This window comes from Rattus norvegicus, chromosome 15 (genome assembly GCF_021556685.1).
Source record: "Rattus norvegicus strain SHRSP/BbbUtx chromosome 15, alternate assembly SHRSP_T2T, whole genome shotgun sequence".
Lineage (NCBI taxonomy): Eukaryota > Metazoa > Chordata > Mammalia > Rodentia > Muridae > Rattus > Rattus norvegicus.
Genome location: NC_141548.1, coordinates 12,243,573 through 12,269,411, shown reverse-complemented (window position 1 = coordinate 12,269,411; position 25,839 = coordinate 12,243,573). Strand labels below are relative to the sequence as shown.

The following is a 25,839-nucleotide window of genomic DNA, read 5'->3' as shown; positions in this document are numbered from 1 at the left end:
CCGTGCTCACAGGAGCAACTCTAACTAAATGCAGTGCTGCTGCGGGCCACACACAGGTACAGAAAGGCATGGAAGTAGGTGAGGGACCTTCCGGGAAGACATTTGGTGGTAGGAGAAGGGATAAGTGATAAAGGCAGGGGAGAATTACATCCTGTATGTGTTTGAGCTTTATTTGGTTGTAGCCAAGAAGCAGAGACGTGACTTATTTTTCTAGCTCATAAACAGGGTGTAAGTCTTGCACTGAAGCTATAATAATAATAGGCAGTAAGTTTGCAGGTTGTGGGGCTGTGCGCTAAGCACACTGAGAGGAGTGAATGTCCCGCCTCAGCCTGAAATGGGCTCAGGAGGTCTTCTGAGAGGAAAGGACACAACCACAGGCAGCTGGGGCTCAGTGGGAGGAGCAATGAGACCTCCACAGGCTCAAGTTTATATGCAGCACAGGTTGGCAGGGCTGCAGCCTGTCTGTGGGAGGGAGCGTAGAGCAGAGGTGACAGAGTGGCTACGCAAAGCACAGAGGGTGTTGGGTCAGCCACTGAGAGTCGCTGGCACATCTCAGCAAGTGAGTCCAGCTCAACCATAACCAGAATGCCTTGGTGGCTTTCCCTATGGCATCTTAACGAAGCTAAAATGGTTTCTGAGATGTCATTGAGTCTGCTACCCTAACAGTCAAGTAGTTATTTATCCATACCAGAAGTCCACCCTCGTGCTCCTTACAATCATCCTGAGCTTACTGTGTGTCTTATACAGTGTCCCAGGCTCGCCCAGAAATCACTAGATATAAATAGCTAAGTAGCCCAGGCTGGTAGTCTTTACAGTGGTTGGTGTTGAGCGTGGGCAATGGCTCTGGTGTGTACGTTGTTTTCTATGTTTCTTGTTTTAATTTAGGGCATGGCTTTGGAGTCCCCCTGAGACCACAAGGAGCTCTTCTTGAAGCTTGGAGTCCCTCTGCCTCTGTGGCTCCTTCCCTGAGTCTCCATAAATTTTCATAGCCCTTTTGGAACGGCTGCTGAAAATCAATTCTTCTCACTCACCATTAGCACTCGCAGATTCCATGCTCTGGCAGACGGCTGCAAAACAGCCTCAAAAAACACAAGACCCATTGCCATTTACCATGAGAAGGCTTTAGACACAGTCCCAGCTCTTCAGACTATGGACTGCAAAGCCCTCAAAAACCCATCACCGCTTACCACGAGAAGTCTTTAGATACAACCCCAGAGCTTCGTGGACTCTGGAGGAGTACATTTGACTAGCAAATCCCCTTACACATTTAAAATCAGATTTGATCTGTCAGAGTTAAATTTTCACACGGTGTTCTATTCTAGAGAATACATCTCCAATATGGGTCCAACAGTGGGCTGGTTGTTCTATTAGCCACTGGCAATAAAACAGAGTAGAAAAAGGTAATTCAGAGTTTTAAAGGCTGATTTATATGGCATGCAGCATATATTTCAGCTTGAATACAGACTTTATAATCAAAGTACTCTTACCACGCCAGGGAGACGGCTCAGAGTGTAAAGGTATTAGAGCTAAATGCTAAGCCAGACTGCTTGAGTTTGATCTCTGGGACTTCCATGGTAAAGAAAAGAACTGACTCCTACTAATTGTCCTCTAGCTTCCATTCAAGAGCCATTCATGACAACTATGCATGAACACACACACACATACACACACACACACACACACACACACACACACTCACACACACATACACACACGATAATAAATAATAAAACTTCCTTCTTCTAAATCCCAGCACTGTTCCTTAATAACTCTGTTATTAAACACAACAATTAACTTCTCTTAATCTAAGTTTGCCACGAAAAGTAGAAGGAAGGAAGGCGTTCTAAGCAATCTGTCCCCTAGGGCTATCCCGAGAACCAGTAGGGTAAAAAGCAAGTGTGACTCACAGTAGCCAGGCTACAGAGCATGTTATCTAGGTGCCAATCAGTGGGTGAGCAGAAAATAGATAAAGAGATGGGGTCTACATGCTTTTATTCAGTCATAAAAATGAAATCATATGTTTTTTTTAGGAAAATGGATAAAACTACACATTAGTATATTAATCAAAATAAGTCAGACCTCCAAAATCCCAATTTTCTATCCATCCATCCATCCATCCATCCATCCATCCATCCATCCATCTATCTACGGCATAAAAGTAAAGTGGAGGCTATTTAAGTTATGTTTTACTTTTAAAATTTTAAGAATGCATATGTCTGAGGGTAGGTTTTTCCTCATGAGTACAAGTGCCTATGTAGGCAAGAAGAAGGCATTGGGCCCCATAACTAGAGAGCTAAGGATTTATTAGCCACCCTAAGAGAGATGCTGGGAACTGAACTTGGAGCCTCTATCAGAGCAGTGTGTTCACTCTCAACCACTGAGCCACTGCTCCAGCTCAAAGGCAGACAATGAAGAAAGGGAACCAGTAGGAGGAAGAATAGGGACAAGTGTGTGTGTGTGTGTGTGTGTGCGTGTGTGTGTGTGTGTGTGTGTGTGTGTGTGTGTGTGTATGCCTGTGTGTGTACACATGCGTGTGTGCACAGGTGAATATGAGTAAAGTATATATTTGACATGTGGAAAACCTATAAGCACTGTCACACAATTCTTGATTTGTCTGGTCCCCACCAAACATAAAGAATGAAATAGGTACGTCAGCACTCATGTGGGAAGGTCTTGAGTTTAAGACCATCTTCGTTCTATAGTGGACTCGAGATGCATATGGGCTATATGGGGGCCAGTCTCAAAGAGAAATAGAAAGGACAGGGAAGGAAAGGAAAGGAAAGGAAAGGAAAAGAAAGGAAAGGAAAGGAAAAAAGGAAAAGAAAAGAATTAAAAAAGAAGAAAGAAAATCCAAAGGAACTGCAGAACAGTCTGGGATCAGCACTGTGGGATTTGCTGTCTGTTGACGACACGATGGAACATGTATTTTTGGCAGTCGTGGGGACGAATCCAGTGTCTCAGGCATATTAGACAGGGATTTTCCACTGAGCATCATACTGACTCCTATCTTTTTGATTCTATGCTAAGGGATACTTTCTTTGTGCTTTTGGCTCTCTTCTTGGGGTAAATTAAACTTCAGCCCTAGCCTCGATGGGCTGGCATATGACACACACCAGTGACAACAGTCAATTGTGTTCACAGAGGGATATATGATACAAATCAGACCAACAGAACCACAGCTTAGACTGTGGTGGTATGATCATGATCCGAGTCTGTCTCTCTGTCTCTGTCTCTCTGTCTGTCTCACTCATTCACTACTTCCACCCTCCCCTCCTTCCTCCAGGAAAAACCTGGAGCTTCTGGTGGCCATATTTGCCAGCCTTAAGGGACAGATTTCCAACTAGGAAGGCAGCAGTAGCACACACACAGCGTGGTTGAAGATAAAGGCACACAAGCCTCTAAGCCAGTAACTCACACGGACTGTGCTATATGCTGGTTTTCAGAGGAGCTCGTCTGAGCTTCTGTCACTTTCAGTCCAGGGCTCTCTCCTTCCTGGCCAACAGGGCTCTGTTTTCTACCTCCCAAATCCAAGATCTCTTGGTTCATAATAGCTCCTGCATTCCGCAAGAGGATTATGGATTCAGTGCCTAGCTTTTGGTTCCACAACCCTGGAGAGCACAGCTTGTATCTCAGGCACTCCTGGGATCTCTGAGGAGTATCTTGCTTGCCCAGTGACTCTAACAAATCCACAAGCTCCATGGAGTAGGAGTATCCGAGCTGAAAATAGTGGGTGAGAAGAGTCATGCTTGAGTTGGAGACGTGGCTCTCCTTGCACGGAAGAGATTCCCGGCACGTCGCCTTCCTAGGCACTGGTGTGCTTACGTGTCAAGCAAGTGAAAAGAATCTCTAAGATCCCTTTTCAGTTCTAACATTCCAGAAGCGTCTATTACTCCAGGCCTCCTCTCCATTATGTATGGTGTGGGGTAATTGGCTACAATTCTCATATTAGTCTGCTTCCTTTTGTTTCAGCTTTAAAAAAAAAAGCACTCTATTAGATGCAATTTCTGCGTTCCAAGTACTTATTTCTCCTCTGATTTCCTTCTAAGAAAAATATTTATTTTTGTGTAGTTGGACATAACGATCCCATTTTCTTCCCATTTCTATATTTTTAAATCTAATTAAGGTGATAAGTTCCTTGAGAGTTGAAGCTGGGGTTTTCCTGTGTGTGTAAACATTTATTTTTTTTTAATTGCCAACTAAGCTGCCAATTTTGACAGGGAAACAGGATATGGGTTTTAAGTAATATAAGCAGGAAATGGGTCTCCAACCCACACAAAATAAATACAAAACTACTGATTTTCTCCTAGTTCACATCTGACTTACTCATTTATAACCTTAGTCTGAGTTGAAGTTCTCCCACAAAAATACATATGACCTCTATGTCAACAGGACCAGCATAGGAGCATCAGGTGACCTGCCAAATGTCACCCAGGTAAATATCATGGCATGGATGTCAGACCAAAACCAGAACATCAGGTGACCCTCCTGGTGTCACTTATGTAAATAACACAGTCATTTCAGGTCAGCAGGCCTTTCCCGGCAGGGGAGAAAGGTCGGCCCTAAGATAATTGAACATTGGCTTCCCAGGTCCAGGTTTCTTGCTTGCTAGTAACTCACTCCATTTGGAGAGATCAAGTAACTGGATGATATGTGGCCACACGATCTGACTTGTACAGATAGAGCTACCCAGAGGGAATGGTCTGCACACAGCCCTTCTGACTGGTTGCCTCGCTCAGGCTTGTTCCTGGGAACTCTATGTATGAACAGGACTTTGACTCCAAAGGCCATGATGACTATCTCTTGGTAAACCTAATTGAATGGTGTGAAGGCCGAGGCCATGGGGTGGGCTGGCACTGCCATCCAGGGCTGCTGTCTAAAGCTTGCTTTAGGTCATCTGCTTTTCCATTAGAAGGTCCACCTTGTCCTGCAGATGACTCTCCAATGTGATCGTTTGCTTTTCTGTTCACATGCTTTGGAAAGGAGAGTACATCTGTCCAACCCGTCTAAACTTTCTCTCTTGAAACTGGCCTAGGTACATTCAGTGAATTGAGCACTGTGGTTAGAATGGACAGCCAGCTGGCATAAGATGAACCATGCTAATCCTATTCCTGAAGAGTAGAAGTCCAAGCAATCGGCCAGAGGAAGAAACAGTGCTAAGAAGTGTGTGTCTGTCTTCTGAGAAACAGCCGTTGCAGTCCCTGGGCTGGTTGGTAACACAAGAAGCCTGACACCGCTGGAGCAGTCCAGGCTCCTCTTTAAGGTTACGACAAAAGTTGTTGGTTCACACATGCTCTTCTAATGCATAGTAAAATCACGATGGGTATCTGGCTTCTTGCCCTATGCTCCTGGAGGGCAAAGACATCTCCAGGTTCCTGAGGAGGACCTGGCCTAAGGACTCATCTGCAGTGAGCTTTCGACATCCCCTAAGGGATGGATGAAGAAGTAGCGAGGCCCTCTGGGTCTCACCTGGGGTGCCTGCTGCCTGGCCCATTCACCTGGGACGCATCCCTCTGATGCTTTAGGCCTGATGGCTGAACAATTTGCCGTCATATTCTATTCTACATAGAAGCATCAAGGAGAAAAATGTAAATAATGGAAAAAAATCCGTGTCTATAACATCCATCTACACCAATAAATCTGCTGTCAACTCCCTAGTATCAGATGCTTATGGCCCAATAAGCAATTTTTTTTTTGGTTCTTTTTTTCGGAGCTGGGGACCGAACCCAGGGCCTTGCGCTTCCTAGGTAAGCGCTCTACCACTGAGCTAAATCCCCAGCCCCCCCAATAAGCAATTTTAACTCATTTAAGTATTTTTGTTATTCTCGTTGGGAAGGAATGGTTTTGAAGAGAAAAGCTAACTCAACTTGAGAAAAATCTCAGTGCCCCCAGCACCCAAATGATCCTTCTAAAACAAGTGTGCACCATGCCTCCCATCTACAAATAGGCATTACTTCCCCAAGTCTTACGGCCTTTTGTCTCCTTCACCCCTTGCTACAGTATTCCCGCTGTCGGGATGAGGATACAGAGGGTCATGGCTGCACTGACTGTCAGCTCGAGAGAACCTCACTGAGTCAGGAACCCTTCTGGAATCCACAGCCACTCCTAAGACTGGAGCAACCACTCAAACTTGTCAGAGTCTTCATGGTTATTTTTTTTTTTTTTTTACGCCATCTCTTTTTGTACCTGGCCATGGTGGCATGCCATTTTTGTGACCTCTGAATGTCCCTTGTTAAAGCTCTTGACGGTTGGATCTTAGAAGCCGAGCAAATCTATACAGAGATAAGTAAACGGAGATTCCACTCACACTCTTTGGACATGCCCACTTCAAAGCACTTCTGCAGGCGGCAGTACTGGCATCGATTCCTAGTGACCTTGTTAATAACGCAGTTCTTATCCCGGTGGCAAGTGTAGATCATGTTCTTCTGAATGCTTCGTCGGAAAAAGCCCTGCGAGCAAGAAGATGAGCAGATAAACAGCTAGCTCCACACGAGACCAGAGCCCACCTTGGGATGCACATTGGGCTTTGTCTGCTGAAAACAGGATGGCTGCAAGAAGCTGAACTGAAAACCCCAAACCCCGGGTCTAGAGAAATGATGGCTCAGTGGCTTATTCTTGCAGAGGACACAGGTTCTGTTCCCAGCACTCACCCCTGGCAGCTCACATGTTCCAAGGGGCTGTGGCATGCTCTTCTTAACTCCTTTGCCCCAAAGACCCTTCTGTCAAAACTAGAGATGGCTGCCAAACGAATGTCTTACTAAAACAAATATCAAGTTGATTTGCTTGGAAAACTTCAAACAGAGCTAGAACCCATGCCAGTTTAGCTAACATAACTACCTACTTACCTACCTACTAGATATCTACATTACCCTTCTGTCATCCTAAAGTAACTACCCACTTACCTACCTACTATATATCTACCACACTACATACCTACTATGTATCTACTCACCTACCTACTATGTATCTACTTACCTACCTACTACATATCTCTACTTACTGATCTACTATATACCTATATGTCCCTCCTGTCATCCTTTTGAGCTAGCTTTGCATTTAGTCTTCTCATTAATAAATAAAATACAATTTTTATTTGGCTTTATTTACATGTCTGTGCTGAGCGGGTTGCCACTGCTTTAACTTCCCGAGAAGGCTTTGATAAACTCAGCAGTAGATCCAGAGAGTGCGTGAAACGCTCACAAAATGGAGCAAACTTTAGGTTCCAAAGTAGGGACCTCACGTCTCTTCTGTCCCCCAGTTACTACCAGACAGCTCTACCGCCGTGGTTAATGGAGTGCCGCTTGTTCAAATCAACATGAGGGCATAGCAGGTGATAAAATGCTTGCCCGATAAGCTGCCGCCCCGAGTATTAAAAGCATGGGGCTCTACCTGACCAGTTGCGGTGGGATTTACAACCACTCTACAAACCATTTTTCTGAAGGCAGGAAATATGCTGAACAGTCTTCTCATGTGAGCACAACCTCGCCTGTAGTGGACTATCATGGCAGGAGCCTGACTAACGACTGCTAGTGCTCCACTGTGCGCCAAGAATGCTTGTGGAGTGCACGTTGCACAGGATTTTCACACAGGTGCCCCACCTAGGATTTGAGAGTCTAAATAGACATATCGTTACTGGCATGGTTTCACTGTAAGAGACTGGACATCTGGTTTAAGACTTCTGAGTTATCAGTAGCCCCCCCCACACACATTTTTTCAAAAAAATGTGATTTAATTTTCTACCTTTGGTGTTATAAGGATGATCAGAATCACCAACAGGTCACCAGTGTCCTGGAACCTCAGAAGTGTGTGCTTCTGTGGCAGAACGGCCTTTCTCAGAACACTACACAGCACCCCTGGTTCTCAGAGGTACCAACTCAACATTAAAAAAAAAATTACTCCTTGACAAAGAACAACACGGTGGAGGTGATAGTCTTTGTGTGTGTGTGTGTGAGGAACTAAAGAGACGGGAACCACGGGTGCCCTTTTCATTTATTAAAACCCAAATATTCGGTTCGGCAAATTGTAGGTGACTGGGGAGCACAGAAAAAGAATACCATGATATTCAAGGGAAATAAGAGCAAACTGAAGAACTTTATCCATCACTAATTACCCCTCAGCATGGCTCAGAAACAATGACTGAAACCAAATACGACTTCTTAATTTTCCAGATCAGACTTTGGCTGGGCGTCAGCAGGTCTCAGGTTCAGGAAATCACTCCCAGCTTGGCAGAACCCTTGCCGACTGTGATGCATGCTGGGAGGTATTTTGATCCGTGTGTTGGGTAAACAGAGACTGTCTGTGATTCTTATGGAGTTTTGTGTCACCCACAACTTATGCCATCCTGCATAAACCTCAACCCTGCTAGAGGCCGAAGCTTCCAGAACTACGTGTGGATGAGGAGGGGCACAAAGCCCCAGGCCACTGATGATTTAATAATTTTGTATAGGATTCTTGAGCGTCAAGATGGAATTGTTTTATCTCTGGCTTGCTTGGGAAGCCTGCGCTGTAAGCATAGAAAGCCCAGTGAGCCAATGTTCAAATGGAATCTCATGCCCCGTGGAGAGTTAAGTTTATGGATGGCGTGGAACTCTGGTTTGCCCCATTCTTTGCTGAGACAGAATACGAGTTAATATCAGTGGCATTATCCGAATTTCATGAGTTTTTTTTTTAAAGAAATTCTGAGGGAATTCATGTTTTTATCATGTGATTCAATGTGATTTAAAGCCACATATATGTCTGACTCACAATGAAAGGCCTTACACGATTGGCCTTGGGTGTTAAAAAATGGGCTTCAGAGGTTCGCATATAATAGTTCTTGAAGCCAGTAGCTAGTAAACGCCTGTAGGGGAAGGAACAAGAGGCTGATTATGGGAAGATTCAGAGTGGCTTGTATCTGGTAAAAGGCAGGAGAGGGCAGACCCAGCTGAGAGGTTGCCCCTGCCCTGGAAGTCAAGCCCCTGCCAGTAGCCTCCTCACTGTCCCTGTGTCATAAGCTGGTCACAACTTTATACAGCTGAGCTCTCTGCTCCTCGATCAGGGACTGGAGGACACACTGACATCGTCTTTTCCAGATGCCCAGTCTTGGGTTACAAATGCAACACAGTACCAGACAGTAAAGAGTAGGATGGTCAGGAAAGTGCAGTGTCAGAAGTATAAGGAGAGATACATCTTCCCCTGGAATGAGCAGGAGTGGGAGTTTTCTATATTAGCTAGAAGCTTACAGGACAGCAAGGACTCCAGTGCCATTTGCAGTCCTCTCAGAGTCATGAAATGGCCTTAAGGGAAAGCCTTCAGGTGAATACCTATGGCAGACTTGAAGTTGAGACCCTTTGGTAGTGACACGGGGCTTGTGGCTGAGACTTTAGGACTCAGTTTTTGACCCCAACCCTCATACTTCTAACCTTTCTTTACCCCAGATATCCCAGGGAGTGCGTCATCAAGAAAGCCTTTTGTAACTGATACATAGAAGGATGCTTTTCTCCTAGAAGCTTTGGTATTCCTTCTTATAAGCTTCATTCATTCATTCATTCATTCATTCATTCATTCAAGGAAAGTTAAAGTATTAAGTGGTAGTACTGTCTGCTTTCAAGGTTACATGGGTAGCATGAGGAACGCCAGATGGTGGCCATGGTCACAGTCTACAGAGTCCAAAGACATAATGAATTTTCCCAACATGGGGCTTCAGGACTGCCATGCTTTCTGGTGCCCGGGTCTTTATAACATGAGACTGGCAGGGAGGCTGGCTCCTGTAACTGCAGCAAACACACTGGTGTCATCACAGTGTCCACTACAGCTTCCTGGAATGATTGGATGTGGTGAAAGAGACTGTCAAGGAAGCAGGATAGTGTATACTAGGGCTGTGGCAGAATTTGACATATAATTCAATAAATAATTGTTGATTGAATGAATGATGATGTTCAAGTCATAAGCAGAGCCTATAAGGTAGTTTTGGATTCACACCTCACTTCATTTAAGATATCCGTTAACATTAAATGCATTCCTTAGGATGACATTGCTTGCACTTAAGAGGGGGAATCACAATGCTTCTTTCAACAAAACAAGGAAAAAGTTGCTGATCAAGGAGTGGGCATCAGCTTTGTCAGTGGGGATTCTGTTGACAAACCCTGACTTGTGTGTGTCAACTGACTGGTGTCAACCATGATTCTGTTGGCCACTCCCCATGTTTTCAAATCAATCATGACTTCTGTTGAGTGCTTAACACTTTCAATGGATGATTACAACTTCCATTGATTAACCATGATTTTATTGACTATGGATTCTGCTGTCTGAAGAGTCAAAGCTGGCAACACGAAGGTCACTCATTCCCACATCAGGAAGGCGTACCAGTATTTTCGAGTCTCTAGTATTTTCTGTCTGTGAAGTTCTCAACTGTTCTTATGTCATATCTATCAAATCTTGTCAGGATCCCTAGCTACGGAGGACAAAACCAGGGATTCATGTTAGAGCCATGTGGCTCCTTTATTCACCACAATGGGTGCTCACAACCAGCTGAGACTATTTCTGTCTCACCTGGGGATATGGAAGATCGCTGCTGTGCCTCACTTCCTATTATAGTCAGCGAAGAAACTATCCTAAAACAAAAGCGACTCAAATATCTTCCTGTACCTAAATACCTAAACTTCCAAGTTCCCTCAGTGGATGAATACCTTGAACCTGCTTGTTCATAAAGGACACAGAAAGAAGTGGTCTGGCTCACCCCCATCATATTTTGTCATGTGACTAAGTTGAGCCACATTCTCCCATTTAACACTTCCAAAGCATGGCTCTAGAGCCTCCCAATCCACTGGCCATGTCTAGTTTCGTAGCTTCTGGATGGTGTCATGTGTAACAGTACTCCTTATCTTCCACAGAGGCTGAATTTTTATCTTTCACAGAGGCCGAATTTTAAAATTGAGACACTGGTCTACAGTTGTGAGCTAGGTTTTAATTCGGGCCTGTGTGGATTTTAATTCTGACCCCACCACTTAACTGCTTCTGTAGCTTTGAGCTAAGGCCCCAGTTCCCTCATGTGCAAGTTCCTACCCACTTGGATGGGCAAGCATCAGCCACAGTCCAGCGCCTGTCAGAGAACAAGAGCTTGGCAAGTGATCATTCTTGCTATTAGAAAGACCTGGTTCCTTAAAGGTTCCTTATAGAAGAATTCTCACACAATACTGTGATTAAAATAGTGAGTCTCTAATTGGAAAGAACAGTGCTGGCAGTCTCTGCATTCTTCTGGGCCAAGCCCTCCCAGTTCCATGAGCGTGTGCTCCCTCGTCTCCTCGTTGATCAGTAACTTAACGTCAACTGACTGGTGTGAATGGCAAGGCTTCGTCATGGCTTCATCAGTCTGAGCTGTGAGTTGAATATAACATGTGTTCTATGTATTTCTATGTTTGAACATTTGGTCCCCGTTTAGCGCTGCTACAAACCCTTTCTTTTTGTCTATCATAGTAACAGAGGAGAAACTAACACAGTGTATGAGAGAATATGACCAGGGAGCTCTGCTAACGATGCCGCAGAGCAATGCGGTCAGAACACTACATTTGACCTCAGCTAAACCGACAAGCAATGTGGGAAGAACTCTACAGAAGCAAGCCATAGAAAAGATTGGTGTGGTATTTAGCACATAGTAGGTCACAATAAAATCCTGACTGAGTAAATGAAAGCAATGGGGGTTCAAATGAGTCAGAGGAGACTCATCATTGGTCCCAGGCTCTAGAGAAGGGGTAGAATGTGAGCAGCAGTGTTTTCTGGGGGCACAGAGTGAATGATGGGAGTGCATAGGAGACAACAGAAGAAGGGACTGTGTTCAGACTTCAAAGCCCTTGAAGGAATACCAAGTATGGACTAGGGAGGCACTGTACTCTTCTATGCAAAAGAGGCCAGGGTCAGAATTATGGTTATCTAAAACTGCCAAGGGAGTTGGGAGTTCTTGACTTGACCAAAAGTTACATTACTATGATGATGATGATGATGATGATGATGATGATGATGATGATGACGACGACGACGACGATGATGTTAGTTGTTGGGAACTGGGAAACAATATAAGCATATAATACCTGACCTGGCCTTCACTGGGCAAGAGCATAATAGCCCAGTAATCTTTACTCTGAGATAGTATCGCCATAACCCGCTTCAGTTTATACACAGCTGCTTGTGAGGAGTCATGCTGTGTTATTCTGACAGTGCGGGTGTCGAACTTGACAGCTGACTAATCAGGCTTAGATGTGTAGCGTATATTACAGTGGTTTAAGGTTAAGCACTAAGTGAAAACTTTATTTTGGCATCATTTTTAGTCACAAAAAAAAACACTGAGTCAGGAGAATGTCACTCAAAAGGTAGTGTGGGACATGGTGTAATTAGCTTTAATTGTTAATTCGAAACACCCTAGACTATCCTGGAGGAGAGCCTCAGTGAGCTATCGGGCATGTCTATATAGGGGGTTGTCTTGATTGATAACTGATGTGTGAAGACTCGGGCCACTGTGGTTAACACCATTCCTTACCAAACAGTCCTGAACTAAGTATTGAGAATGTGCTGAGCACTAAACATATATGCAATCATTCCCCTGTCCTTGATTGTGGATGTGATATGACTGGCTGTTTTGACTTCCCTGAAATGATTACTGTAGCTTGAAAATGTCAGTGGAAACAAAATCTTTATCCCCTAAGTTCTTTTTTGTCATGATATTTTATCACAGCCACAGAAATGGGGTAGAACAGACCATACGAATGAGCTGAGCTGTGGCCTAATTAATTTCTCTACCAGGTTAAGTTCAAAGGGAAAGGGATCCAGGAACCTTATGTGTTTTATCCCACCAAGCCTATCTCAATCAAAGAGTAGTCGGGTGACCACCCAGATCATGGACTGCTGAGGACAGCAGACAACAGTCATATTCCCAGACCTGCCATCAGCAGGGGTAGGGGTTTGGGGGACTGTGGAATAATCCTCTGGCCATTCTGGGAAGCAAGGTTGCAAGACCAGGAAACATGTTGCCTTAAACAAACAGAAACACCCTCAGTGGCTGGAAGCCCGTTCGTGACAGCATCTGGGAAGTTTTAAATAGCAGGCTTGTGGCAGGCAGAAAAGTGAAGACCCTATCCACCCAGCAGAAAAGACAATGGGTGAGAGAGAGGGAAAGAGAGGAAACACAGTGACTGCTGTGATGATGGAGGGTTTCCTTCTGAGATGGCAGGCACGGACCTAAGGCAAAGCCAGCCAGCTGGTGTTAAGTTGGGGCTGCCTGTTGCCGGATGAAGGAACAAGTACAGTTTCTCCGAACAGTTTCTCCTCATCTCTGTTCCACAGAAGGAAGTCCAGCTGCCCCAGAGGGAGGGGATGAAGATTGTTTTGTTTTTTAAATAAGTAAATAGATCCCTGCCAGGACTGGGTCCCAGGCTGGGAGGTCAGGGAACAAAAATGAACAGCGATATAAGGTGAGTGCAAAGGCTCGATGGCGAGCTCAGACAGAACACCGTTTCTGCACGTAGAGTCATTTTCCCAGACTCTGTCAGGTGAGGTTCCCTCCGAGAGATCAACTTCCCTCAGTCCCAGGAACCATTGCTCTCAGTCCCTTTAAACCCTTGTTAGTTAAAACTGCCTGTGATTGGTTAAGAGAGGTGGCCTCTGCTCTTGGCCAAGGGACTGCACTTACTCCAGTGGTGGTTAAGGCCCACACTTCCAGACTCTGAGCATGCCAAGAAGGGCACAGGCCTAGGCTAACTGTGAACAGAACCTCGTGAAGAAACACTGCTGGATAATTCATACAAAACAAAAAACAAACAAATAAACCTATGGTCAGAAGAGATGACCCATTGAATCAAATATTTTAATTTAGTTGAAAAAACATATGATATTGGGGGAAATAAAGGTTATAAACGACGAAGCTTCATGAAAGCTTAATTATCATAATCCTGTTCTAATTAGTGATCCTCTAAATTAGTCAAACGCCCCAAGCTGTTAATGAAAATGACCATTTCAATGGATGAGTTGTGAGCATGTGCTCTCACAGGACCACATGGGTTCATGGTACAGAATGTCTTTAGAGAAACAAGCATTTCCAGGGTAGTCTGGGCCTTTCTCTTTCTTGAGCTCATGGCGTCTGAGAGTCCCCAGGTTCTTCTGCTTGAGCAGGCTGTTGAGAGGCTAGGGATCAGACAGAATTAGGTAGTCCCCATAGTCACTGACTCCCCTGCACTCCCTTGAGATGCCTCTGAGAAATTTCACTGCCTTAGCAAGAGCCAGGAAGGCAAAGCTTTCCTGTTGTTTGTATTTGACTATGGTGTTTACTTTCTTACTAGGGGACTCTGGGAGGCCATGGCAGGGGGAGGAGCAGGCACACTAAGAACTTTTCCATAGTTGCATAAAATTTTCTTTCCAAGACTGGGATCATGAGGTGAAACTCCAGGAGGGCTCAGAAGCTTAACTGTTGATCTCTGGATGTCCCCAACTGTATTGGAGATTCACCCCAATTCAGAACAATCTAGAAGAAGGTCAAGAAAACAGGGTTGGGGCAACAAATGGATTATCCCAAGAACTCTAGTACAGAAGGGTACATGAGGTAAAGATGATACATGGGAGCACATTGATTGCATGTTGAGAGTTTAAAGTTGCAGAAGAAAATCTCCAGCACCAAGAGCAGAACAGCTTCTACAGTGAAGGGATTCACTGGGCTCCCAGAGTATTCTTTAACTTGAGACCATTTCTTTTAAACCAACCAAAGCCATCTGCTCTCTAGATTACATGGGTCAGTTCTTTGGTGCCCTTCCACAGTGTCTCCCATAGTTACCAACACACAGTTATGGTTACACTAGATAGAGCAAGGCAAGAAGCCAAAGAATTTGAAGCTTTTAACTTCTCGGTTATTTTATGGAGAAAATGTACCAGAATAGCTCCTTAGCTAAAGCCCAGGAGTGAGAGGCCCCACTGTTCTGAGCATCAGTCATAAAGATAATCTGCACTTCAATTACAGATTCCTGTCTGGACTGGAAAGGAGGGTCAAGAATGTTAGCAGAAGGAAACAGAGTCAGAATGTACTCCATTACACTCTAAAATGCTTTGCAAAAGAGCATGAATCTTAAAGTCTGAAAATCTGGTGTGCAGTGCTCACCACTGACACAGGCAGGACTTGGCTCTGTCGTAACACTCCCAGTGATACTGAAGATTGCCATGGCAACCCCTCACAGCACATAATTCAAAGCCCTTTCACAGATACCAATAATTATGATGGATCTACAATGTTTTAGGGCATTAAAGACCTAAATTAGTAGAGAGAAAGATGGCTCTCTGCAATTTGATGGGCCTTTTCCTTCCACCTCAAGTGGGTTGAATTTTCAAGGCCAGTTTAGAGTCCTCCTGGTAGTATTTTTCTCAATGACTTTATACACATTTCCATTCTAAAGCTGAAGGGGAAAGGAAAGAAGTCCAAGGCGGTGTAGGGCCAGAAGAGGCAGGCAACTTAGACACTCACAGCTGTGCCTTCAAAAACCCAGCATCTGGAAATCAACAGGGAAAGAGACCTCGCCTTGCTGCAGTAGACACTGCTATGAGGGAGTTGAGGGAGTGGGATCTCATCTCACTTATCTAGAAAATACTGCTCAAGACCGAGCTTCCAAAATGGAGCCTGTCCTTGTGTGGAAAAGCCAGGTTGGCGCCAGACGACAGTCTGACCTGAGAAGGCATCATCCCAAGTCACAGCCACAAGCACAGAAGTGGTCAGTGTCCTGTGCATCACGCACGCTCACACGCCATCAGAGAGGAGAGGCAGACCCTCAGGAAACCATGCTCTTGTTCCCAGTCATCAACACAGCCTATTAGAAATTTTAAAACAGGGTGCTGCCTTGTGTATGTACAAGACAGTTCACCTTGGCAGGAAGAGCTATATTTCACTCTCTGGGGGTGAAAGCCCCTGGAATACTAACATAGGAGGGGCAAGGCCAGCAGAGACCCCAAACCCAATGAATGGATAGCCATCAAAATTCTTCTCTTCTTTGCTTTTTGAAATTAAATTTTTAGGGTAGCACAGAAAGCCATGGAACTCCTTATGGTGGCTGCACATAGCTATGTCATTATACCTTATCCTTGATTGGCCCCCTCCCCCACTTCCTTCCCCAGAACATTCTCCGAATAAGGAAAGGGAAGTGATATTTCCAGCAGCAAGGCCCCAGTATCATAAATTCAGGCAGAGATGCTAATTTAGTGATTTATTCCAACTCCCCTTCTCTCTCACCAAATTAGCAAGGAGATGGGCTGAAATTTCACCTACAGGCTCCCCTTTCTCGATCTTTAATATTAAAGTAGCTACATTATATCAGCACGCGGCCAAGATTTGAGATCAAATAGGTCCCCAATGGAAAGGTAAAGTTCTTTTAAACACCATGAACTTGCCTACAATTAGCACATTAGTCTCTACCCGAGCGCCTGCTTGGGAGAAGTGCACTGTGCAGCTACTGTTGTTTCCAAGGCTTTCAGTGTACATGTACGGCTCCCACTCTATGGAGAGAAAAGTTAGCAGAATACACAGAATTAATTTTTAAGCCTGTTTTCCTGTCTCTGTTCTGTCCAATTCTGGCTGATGCAGAGCGGCTGCCTCTCACCACACCAGAGGCCATGGACAGTGAAAGAGGCACCTGCCCGTGACTCAGATGGCTCTCTGGCTTTCAATTAGAGGCCACCTAATGGATGTAGCGGGAGCTGTTTTATTTTCCCTGACAGAGCCCTTATTTCTAAACACTCAGCTTCATTTTCAAAAATTGCTGCCTTTAGACAGAAGGAACATCTATCTTTCGTGAAAAGCTGCACATTCCTCCATTGCCCACATCAAAACTGCATCCCCTCTGCAGTCTGGCTGCAGAGAGCTTCCTGGGGCCCAAGGAGGGCTTATTAAAGGACTTGGCAGTCCCTGGTGTCAAAGCCTGCTCTAAAGATGCTGTGTCTCACCCAGAATACAGCAAATACATAGGCGAATGCCAGCAGCAGTCCACTGAACTGAGAACGGGACCCCTGTTGAAGGAATCAGAGAAAGGACTGGAAGAGCTGAAGGGGCTTGAGACCCCATATGAACAACAATGCCAACCAACCAGAGCTTCCAGGGACTAAGCCACTACCCAAAGACTATCCATGGACTGACCCTGGGCTCCAACCTTATAGGTAGCAATGAATAGCATAGTAAGAGCACCAGTGGAAGGGGAAGCCGTTGGTCCTGCTAAGACTAAACCCCCAGTGAACGTGATTGCTGGGGGGAGGTTGGTAATGGGGGAAGGATGGGGAGGGGAACACCCATAGAGAAGGGGAGGGGGAGGGGTTAGGGGGATGTTGACCTGGAAACGGGGAAGGGGAATAACAATCAAAATGTAAATAAGAAATACCCAAGTTAATAAAGATGAGAAAAAAGAAAAAATGCTGTGTCCCTGCTCCTGGGTAGGAAGGCTCACCTGGAGTTTTGGGGGCCTCACCCTAGTCTTCCTCTCTAGAGATAATGGGTCCAGGGAACAACGTTCATCCTTCTGATGGTTTCCAGAAGGGCAAAGGAGATAACATGGGAGGGTGTGTTTCTTTTGAATACTTGATCCAAACACACCAGGGTATTTGAACCATATGTGTATTGTGGAGTTTGGGGCTTATTTTCCTTAGATCAAACAAGACCAAACGTTTCTTTGGACGGGTTTGGCCCTTTTCCTTGGAACGCACACAATCTCTGAAAGGAGATTTCTGTCCAGTTTTCTCCAATGGGTAATTAGGAGATGTTCACAGGCAGGCGTAGGAAAAAACCAGAGCTAGGCTCCATAAATCACAAATGAACTACACGAACCAGCAAAGGGCCATGCAGTCTTCTGAACACAGTTAGCCAGGCAACATTGTTTCCAGACTTGAGGGGTTTGGAGGGAGCGATTCTCCTGCTGCAGCCCCTGGGAGTTGTGCAGGTGGATAGATCCCGGCAGGTCCTGCAAGCTCTTCCTCAAGAGAGGAATGCAGGTACTCTTTGAGTTACCCTCAATCTACTCTGGGGACCCTTGCATCTCACCCCAACTCGTGTTTGTTTTCAAGGTCCCCTGAGGATAATGCCATAAGGTCAAGAATTGGCTTCTGGTGCATAAGAGAACTGTCCAGGACACCCTGGCCAGCATCACAGATGCTGTGACAGCGTCAGGCAATCACGTTAAGGGAAGGTTTCCACCTTCCCAGGAAAAAGGAACCCCACATGCAGGAGTCCTTCTGAAGGAGACTTGAACTAATTTGTAATCTTAAATTTCAAAATGGCTTTTATGAGCCTGCTCGCTCAAAGCATTCTCTTTAATTTTTAATTTTTATCTGCACAGTGCTCCAAAAAAACCACCCCAATGTGAGTTTTCTCCGCCCATCTTGTTATCTCAATGGGGGAAGGAAGGACTGCCCGCTGGTCATTCCACCTTAGGTGTTTTCATTTACGGACTGGGAAAAAGTGCAGGCGTGAATTATTTACAAACTACTGTGTCTTTGTGTATTCTGCGTTCATTCACAACTGGCAAGGGATGTGGACCATTTTCCCTTTTAATTGTGCCGGTATCTTGTCTGTTCTCTTGAAAGTGGCAGTGGAGGAGACTGAGGCAGGAAGAGGTGGGCCAAGTCATTGAGGGGAAGTGACTGCATTAAGAAGAAGCCCAGAACTGCTGTGTTTGCTTGCCATGAAGCTGTCATTGCATCTGTATGGGTAAGAAAGAGTGAGATGGCCTGTCTCCTTACAGAACCTTACAGAAGAAGACAGAATCCTGGCAGGAGGGCTTCCAGCTGTAATCTGTAACTCAGGAGTCAGAAGTGTTGTGAGTTCCAGGCCCTACTTGGTCAATGGGCAACACGATACTCTCCATTCCATCTAGGCACAAAAGAGCAACTGTGTATGACCGAGAAACCCTCGCCCAGAATCCCCCCACCACTTCCCTCCAAAATTCAGTCATGTCACAGAGCCATAACCAGAGGGAGTCATGGGGGTTTGCCTGACCAAGTGGAAAGAATTGATTTAGAGCAATTGAGTATATATATATATATATGTGTGTGTGTGTGTGTGTGTGTGTGTGTGTGTGTGTGTGTGTATGTGTATGTATGTATATATGTATATATGTATATGTGTAATACACATTTATAATATAGCCACATATATATAATAACACACACAATTGCTAACCTGTGCGAGACACCTAATGAAACAGGGCCAATTATAGAACTTAGGATTCCCAACTGGAAACTCAGAATTTAGTCTAGTTTCTTCTACACTGTAAACCTGTTAAGACTGTCACCAAGAAAGATGCATGCACACTGGGCAGCCTCAAAGCACGTCACAGTTGCTGAATTCGAAGTGAGTCTTCAGAACTAGCAACCCAGGAGTTTTCCCAGGTGAGCTTCTGGGGAGTGGCAGCCAGGCCCAGAAGATGCCCAGGCAGTGGTCTGCGTGCCTTTTGTTGCACAGAATATTTTCCCAGATCAGATCCAGGACCACACTTGGCTCCAGTAGGTATTTGCCCATGGAGCTCTCTGCAGAGAGCCACCTGCCACCTGCCCTCCAGCTCAGTGGGGTCCACAGGAGTAGGGGCTACCCTCTGCCATCAAAGCGCTGTACAAAGTGCTCACTGAACCCCTCATATGACTGCCTAGGACGGATGTTTGAGATTTCCACAGGCCCAAATGGGAGGAACCTCATTTCTATACATTCTGTGCGAGCTTGGCAGTCAGGTAAGCAAAGAGCAGAAGCGAGTAACTAATGTCCCAAATCCTGGAGACTTTGTCTTGAGTCAAAACCCAGCCAACCGACATTGATGAAAGGACACAAAAATAAACTACATCTTATGTGATATTTATGAGTTTCATTTCCACTCTGTCAAATGTAATTTGTGGCAGCCCACTTCAGAGAATGCCGGCATCAGCCATTGTGTCCTCTTTCCCTCTGAAATCCACCTCCCAACAGTGTGAGCTTCAATATATTGAACCAGCCATTGCCTTCTGCCTCAGATAGCCTCGTGTCACCTCAAGCTACCATGTACAAGAAGCCATAGCCAGGGATTTTCTGCCTGTGTCCTGGATGGGATGAGGCAAGGGAGGGTTTGCTGGTTTCCTTATGATCTGGCTTCTTCAATAAAAGGGAAAAATAAATGAAAATGAAAAGTATACAATTAAAAAAATTACATCTTGCTTCCTTTTGCTAATGCTCATAAGATGATTGTTTTGGCTTGGCAGGGACTCCAGATGGGTTGCATAATGAATATAATTTAATATGTAGGACCTGGAGTTCCCAGGAACACATATTTTTCCCAGTCAGAAGGTGGGCAGGCCGTCTCCTGTTGTTGAATGGAGGAGACCGGTACCTGCTGCTGGACCTCTTTTCTCATCGAGCATCAGCCTTTAATCCTAACATCAGTGTGACCGGACCTCAAGCCATCAGACCTAGAAGCCGTCACTGTCCATGATGGGTTGGCACCATGGCACGCTCCCCAAAAGGCAAGAGAGTGACTGCTCAGCTTGTTCTTCCTCCTGGGTCTCAGGATTTATACCACCAATTAAAGCCATAACATGTGCCCCAGGTTGACCTCCTAGGAGCAAGAATTAATTAAGCACAGTATTTCTTAGTAAGGAATGACATCTCCCCAAATGGGTTAGCGAAGGAGCGTGCCGCTGACACGGTTGTTACACGTGGACTCCTAATTATGAACGCAAGCAGAACACCGCACGGACACGGCCTAGTTTATGCCTTTAATTTGACAATAAAAGAAAACAAGTTTTACTTTTATTTTTATTTTGGGGGCAAAGAGGTTGTTTGGCGTGTATGTAATGGTAATTTCATAGCATCTCTTTTACTTATTAACAACACAAAAGAAGGAAGCTGGGATTCACATTTACTGTTGTCCAGCTTTTGAAAACAAGGAATTTGCTAGAAAAAATTCTTTTTACCCCAGGTTTTATGGCCCCTTAAATTATATAATTAAATTACATAATTAGGGTGAACACAAAACTGAAACAGGCCGAAGTTTCCATTTTGTTCACTACATGGTGACAGGAGTCTCATCTGGGTCGTGGAAGATTTCTTTTAATTATTATCTCCTTTTTAAATACTCACTCTGTGGTAAGGGTGCAGCCACACACAACACACATAGATGGACAGGCATGCATGCCTCTGTCTGTGCGTGTGTGTGTGTGTGTGTGTGTGTGTGTGTGTGTGTGTGTGACAAAGAGAGATGGGGGTGTATGTGGGTGCTCCATGGAGACCAGAGGGTATCATATACCATGAAGCTACAGTCACAGGTGCTTGTAGCCACCTAACATAGGTGCTAGGAACCAATTCGTTGTCTTTCAGAACAACACTACTCACTCATGAACACTGAGCCATCTCTTCAGCCTGGAAAAACCTTGTTTATCCTTAAGAGTGAGCTGAAGATAACTTTTTAATGCATGTTATTCCTTAATACAATTTTAAGAATTTAAAATGTAAACAAAACAAAACACACAAAACCAAAACCAAACCAACAAAAATAACCCATTTCTTCCTTGATTGTATAAAATGCAGTGGGAGGCAAGGTTTATCCCACTTCCCCTTGTCTGACAACCTAGTGTAAAATGTGTATATTATGTCATCAGTGAAAATGCAGAGTGCGCGCGCACACACACACACACACACACACACACATACTCACACATACACACACATACACACCCATACACACACACATACACACACATACATAGACACACATACACACACACACACACACACACACACACAGAGAGAGAGAGAGAGAGAGAGAGAGAGAGAGAGAGAGAGAGAGACACGCTGCATACTGACGTCAACAGTCTGCTCTCTGAGTCCTTTCGTAGGACACAGGCAAACATGACACTGGTTTGTGTCCTCAGAGCTCTGTATCAGGAGTGAAGAAAGCCCTCAGCCTGGCCACACTCTCATGGCTGTGGTGGGAAAGAGACCTTGTCCTCCTATGCCCATCTCATCCAGAAAACTTCCACTTTGGGTTAGAAATCTCATCGTCTTTTGAAGGAGTGAACAGAGTCAGCTCCCTCTGCGAATCCTGCAGCCTACTTGCCAATAAATGTATTTAACTCTAAGGAGCAGGCACGGTTTAATTTAGATCATCCATCAACAACGGAACATTTTGGTAGAAAATATTAGGATTTCCAAATAATTTTATAGCTCTGTAAATTGCCAACATACCATCTGCAATTGAATTAACATTTATAACCAAACCAAAATAATAAATAAAGCAAATTATGCTGCAAATATTCGCAAGTGCCCACTATGCACTTGAGAGTGATAATTAGCATTTTATAATCACGCTTCATTTTCTTTATCCAACTCCCTGTCACATTAATGATAAAATATTTTAAACTGTGCTCTATGTGAGAGCCACACAGTCTGTAGATTAGCCATTAACTAATGCAGAGAATAAGAAATAAGAAAGGAGAAAGGCCGCTGCTCACATCCAGTTTGTCTCCCAGTCTTGCTTATTTCTAAGTTCTGAGTCCTGGTTTGCCTTGCTCCCTTGAGCTCCAGAAAGTTGTTGCTGGATTTCTTCTTCCTCTTCCTCTTCCTCTCCTCCTTCTCCTTCTCCTTTTCCTTCTCCTCCTCCTCCTCCTTCTTCTTCTCTTTCTTTCTTTCTTTCTTTCTTTCTTTCTTTCTTTCTTCTTCTTCTTCTTCTTCTTCTTCTTCTTCTTCTTCTTCTTCTTCTTCTTCTTCTTCTTCTTCTTCTTCTTCCTCCTCCTCCTCCTCCTCCTCCTCCTCCTCCACCTCTTCTTTCTCCTACTCCTCTTCTTTTTCCTCCTCCTCCTCCTCTTCTTTCTCCTCCTCCTCTTCCTCCTCCTCCTCCTCCTCCTTCTCCTCCTCCTCCTTCCCTTTCGATTTATGTCTTTTAACCTGGTAGCTCTGTGGGGTTAATCTGTATCCTCTTGTGGGCAGAGCCCTCACATAATAAATTCTGTTCAGATGAGACTTTCTACTCTAGAGAGAAACTTTCTAGTCTAATTCAGACTTTGAAGTTTCTAAAAGAATGGTTGTTAAGATTCAGGAAGTAAACAACTAAAACTTCACAGGAAGTCCCTGAAAGTAGATTCTTGGGGCCCCCCTGCCCTCCCTAAGATGATGTAAGCGATAAGGACTACACAGACAAAGACCAGTCAGGCTATCTGGAAGAGGCTTGCTGACCAGTTGGGCTGCCTTCGTGTTGTGCGGCATGCCTCAGGACTCCAGGGTTGCTCTCCAAGTTTTATGAATTGTTGCTCGTGGCCAGCAGGTTTTCAGTGCCGTAGCTGCCTTTGAGTCAGGGAGGCTTGTGTAAGTGATCCCAGTAAACCCACTGCTTCACCTAGCTGGAGCTTGGTCGTGTTGATAATTTGGTCTGTCATCAGTTCCCTACTTGGAGTGAGAAGACATTTGCTCATGTCTCATCCCCAAAAGCCATACAACAAAGATGGAATTAAATGACATTTTAAGATGTATCATACTTGTGCTGGCTAGTTTTAAGTCAATTTGAAACAACCTATAGTCATATAAGAGGAAAAAACTTCAATTGAAAATATGCCTCCAGAAGATCTGGCTGTAAGCAGGCGAGCATGTGGGGCATTTCCTTGGCAATTAATGGGAGGGGGAGCAACCCATTGTGGGGAGGGACACCCTTAGACTGGTGGTCCTGGGTTCTATAAGAAAGCAGTCTTAGCAAGCCATGAAGAGCAAGTCAATAAGCAACACCCTTCCACGGTCTGTATCAGCTCCTGCCTTCAGGTCCTGACTTCCTTCAGTGATGGACTATGATGTGAAAATATAAACCAAAAAAACCCCTCCCCTTCCCAAGCTGTTTTGGTCATGGTGCTTCATCACAGCAACAAGAACTATAGCTAGGATAATGTTCTTCTGCTCCAGAAAACCGAACAGGGTGGAGAAGCCAATCATCTGATGTCACTCTCTGGAATACACCTAATCCCCAAACGAGTCTCCCAGAAGCTTGCTCTTACCAGGCCCTGACGCCTTTGATGAAAGCATGTGTCAGTCCTCTACCACAAAGACCAAGGAATTCGACCACATACATGAATGAGGAGGGCACACATATAACCATGTACTCACACACTCACGCATGCATACACACTCACAAATGTACACACGTGCACGCGCACACACATACACATACACAGAAGCATACGTGCACACAAGCACTTATCACCTAGCTTTTCCACCAGTGAGCAAATTTCCCATATTTTTGTCCAGAAATAGTTTGCTCTGAAGGCTCCAGGCCCAAGTGTAGGGGATGCCAGGGCAATGAGGTGAGCGTAGGTGGGTGAGTGGGGGAGCACCCTCATAGAAGCAGGGGAGGGGGGATGGGATAGGGAATATTTGCAGAGGGGAAACACAGAAAGAGGATAACATCTGAAATGTAAATAAATAGCATTTCCAATAAAAAAATCTATCCCACCAGCACTTGGGAAGCGAAGGCACAAGGATCACGATCTAGGCTAGCCAGAGCTATATAATAAGACCTGTCCACAAAAAGAAAAACAAAATAAAACAACTTCCCCCAAACCTGGCCCCAAAATGCTTTCCTTCCTCACCACTTTCTTGTACACTGGACACTCCGTCTGCTTTCTAACACAGGAGCTGCACATGACACGTGGCTTTCAAACTGAGCTATGCTGTCAAGACGAGTGGCTGGTTCCCTTTTGAGGAGTAAGCATGGAGACATTTAATGGAAAAATAGCTTGATAGTTGCATGTTAATACAGAGGTCCCTCCGATTCTTCTGTGAAAAAATATGTTCTTTTAGTGACCCAAAATGATTAAGACGACAACTCAAGGAAGCTACTAGAAGAAGGAACGTAGAGAGGACTCGGTGGGCTGCTGTGTGCTCAGCTCCCAGCTCCAGGAGGGAAAGGGAAACTTGGGAGGGACTTGAGTCTTGCAGCTTGGCAGCCCGGGTTCAAGTCCCACATCCGCATCTTTGACAAGTTACACGTTCTTAACACCTTATTTCAAGATTAGTTTCAGAGAAAATAAATTTTAAAAGAATTTAAAAACCAGGACTATTGTTTCTTTTTCCGTAGTTACAAAGGTTCTGTAAAAGAGCCTAAAATAGAGCCTGAAAATACTTAAAACAAAAACAAAACAAAACAAAAAGACCAACCTACTAGTTGCAATAAAAAATCATTAGATGGAAGCTTCCACAAGGCAAAGAAACCCACGAGGCAAATGAAATGGGAACGAGGGCCAGGCGATGCCAGGTTTTGCAAGTGAGCTGGATGCAGCTGTGGAGAAGAAAACCATGTCTGGAGGACACTGAGGGGAGGAAGTGGCTCCTACAACCTTCCATAAGCAAAGCACTGGCTCCTCACCCAAAGGCTGCTAACACCTGACTGAGGGAGCTGCCCGGTCAGCCTAGGGCTGTAGGATTCTCTTTCCAGGTTCAATGGAGAACAGCTGCCATGCCACACGGTAGGGCCTTGCTGGCCTTCAGTTCTGCCCACCATTCTCATAGTGCTTTCGATCGCAGAGAAAACATTGCAGATGGAGCCCTATGACTCATGCCCACTCACCTTCCTAGCATCTGCACAGATGCCACAAAGTGCTGACTGCTGAGTGGAGTAACGGACTGAACTTTGGGCTCACACAGAGCTTGGGCACACAGTTGTTGGGCAAGCATCCAAACCTGGTCCAACTCTATGAAGTCTAGGAGACTTTGACAACAAAGAAATTGACTTGGTGTTCTTTGGAAGTATGTTCTCATCCGCCTGCTGTACACGCCCAGGGTTTGGGGTTTTGAAATGTTTGGAGAACCAGACAACACCTGGGGAAAGTTATGAATTCCTAGAGAATCTGTTAGTG

At 44.9% G+C, this 25,839-nt stretch overlaps 1 protein-coding gene across 4 annotated transcripts in view; it reads right to left on the bottom strand.

Moving 5' to 3' along the window:
• Positions 1-25,839, bottom strand: part of Rarb (retinoic acid receptor, beta) — a 644,731-nt gene that overhangs the window by 73,542 nt on the left and 545,350 nt on the right. For all 4 annotated transcript variants that reach the window (XM_087584950.1, NM_031529.1, XM_087584951.1 and 1 more), the window contains 1 exon segment: positions 6,305-6,446. In XM_087584950.1, coding sequence (XP_087441076.1) covers positions 6,305-6,446 — 142 coding nt within the window.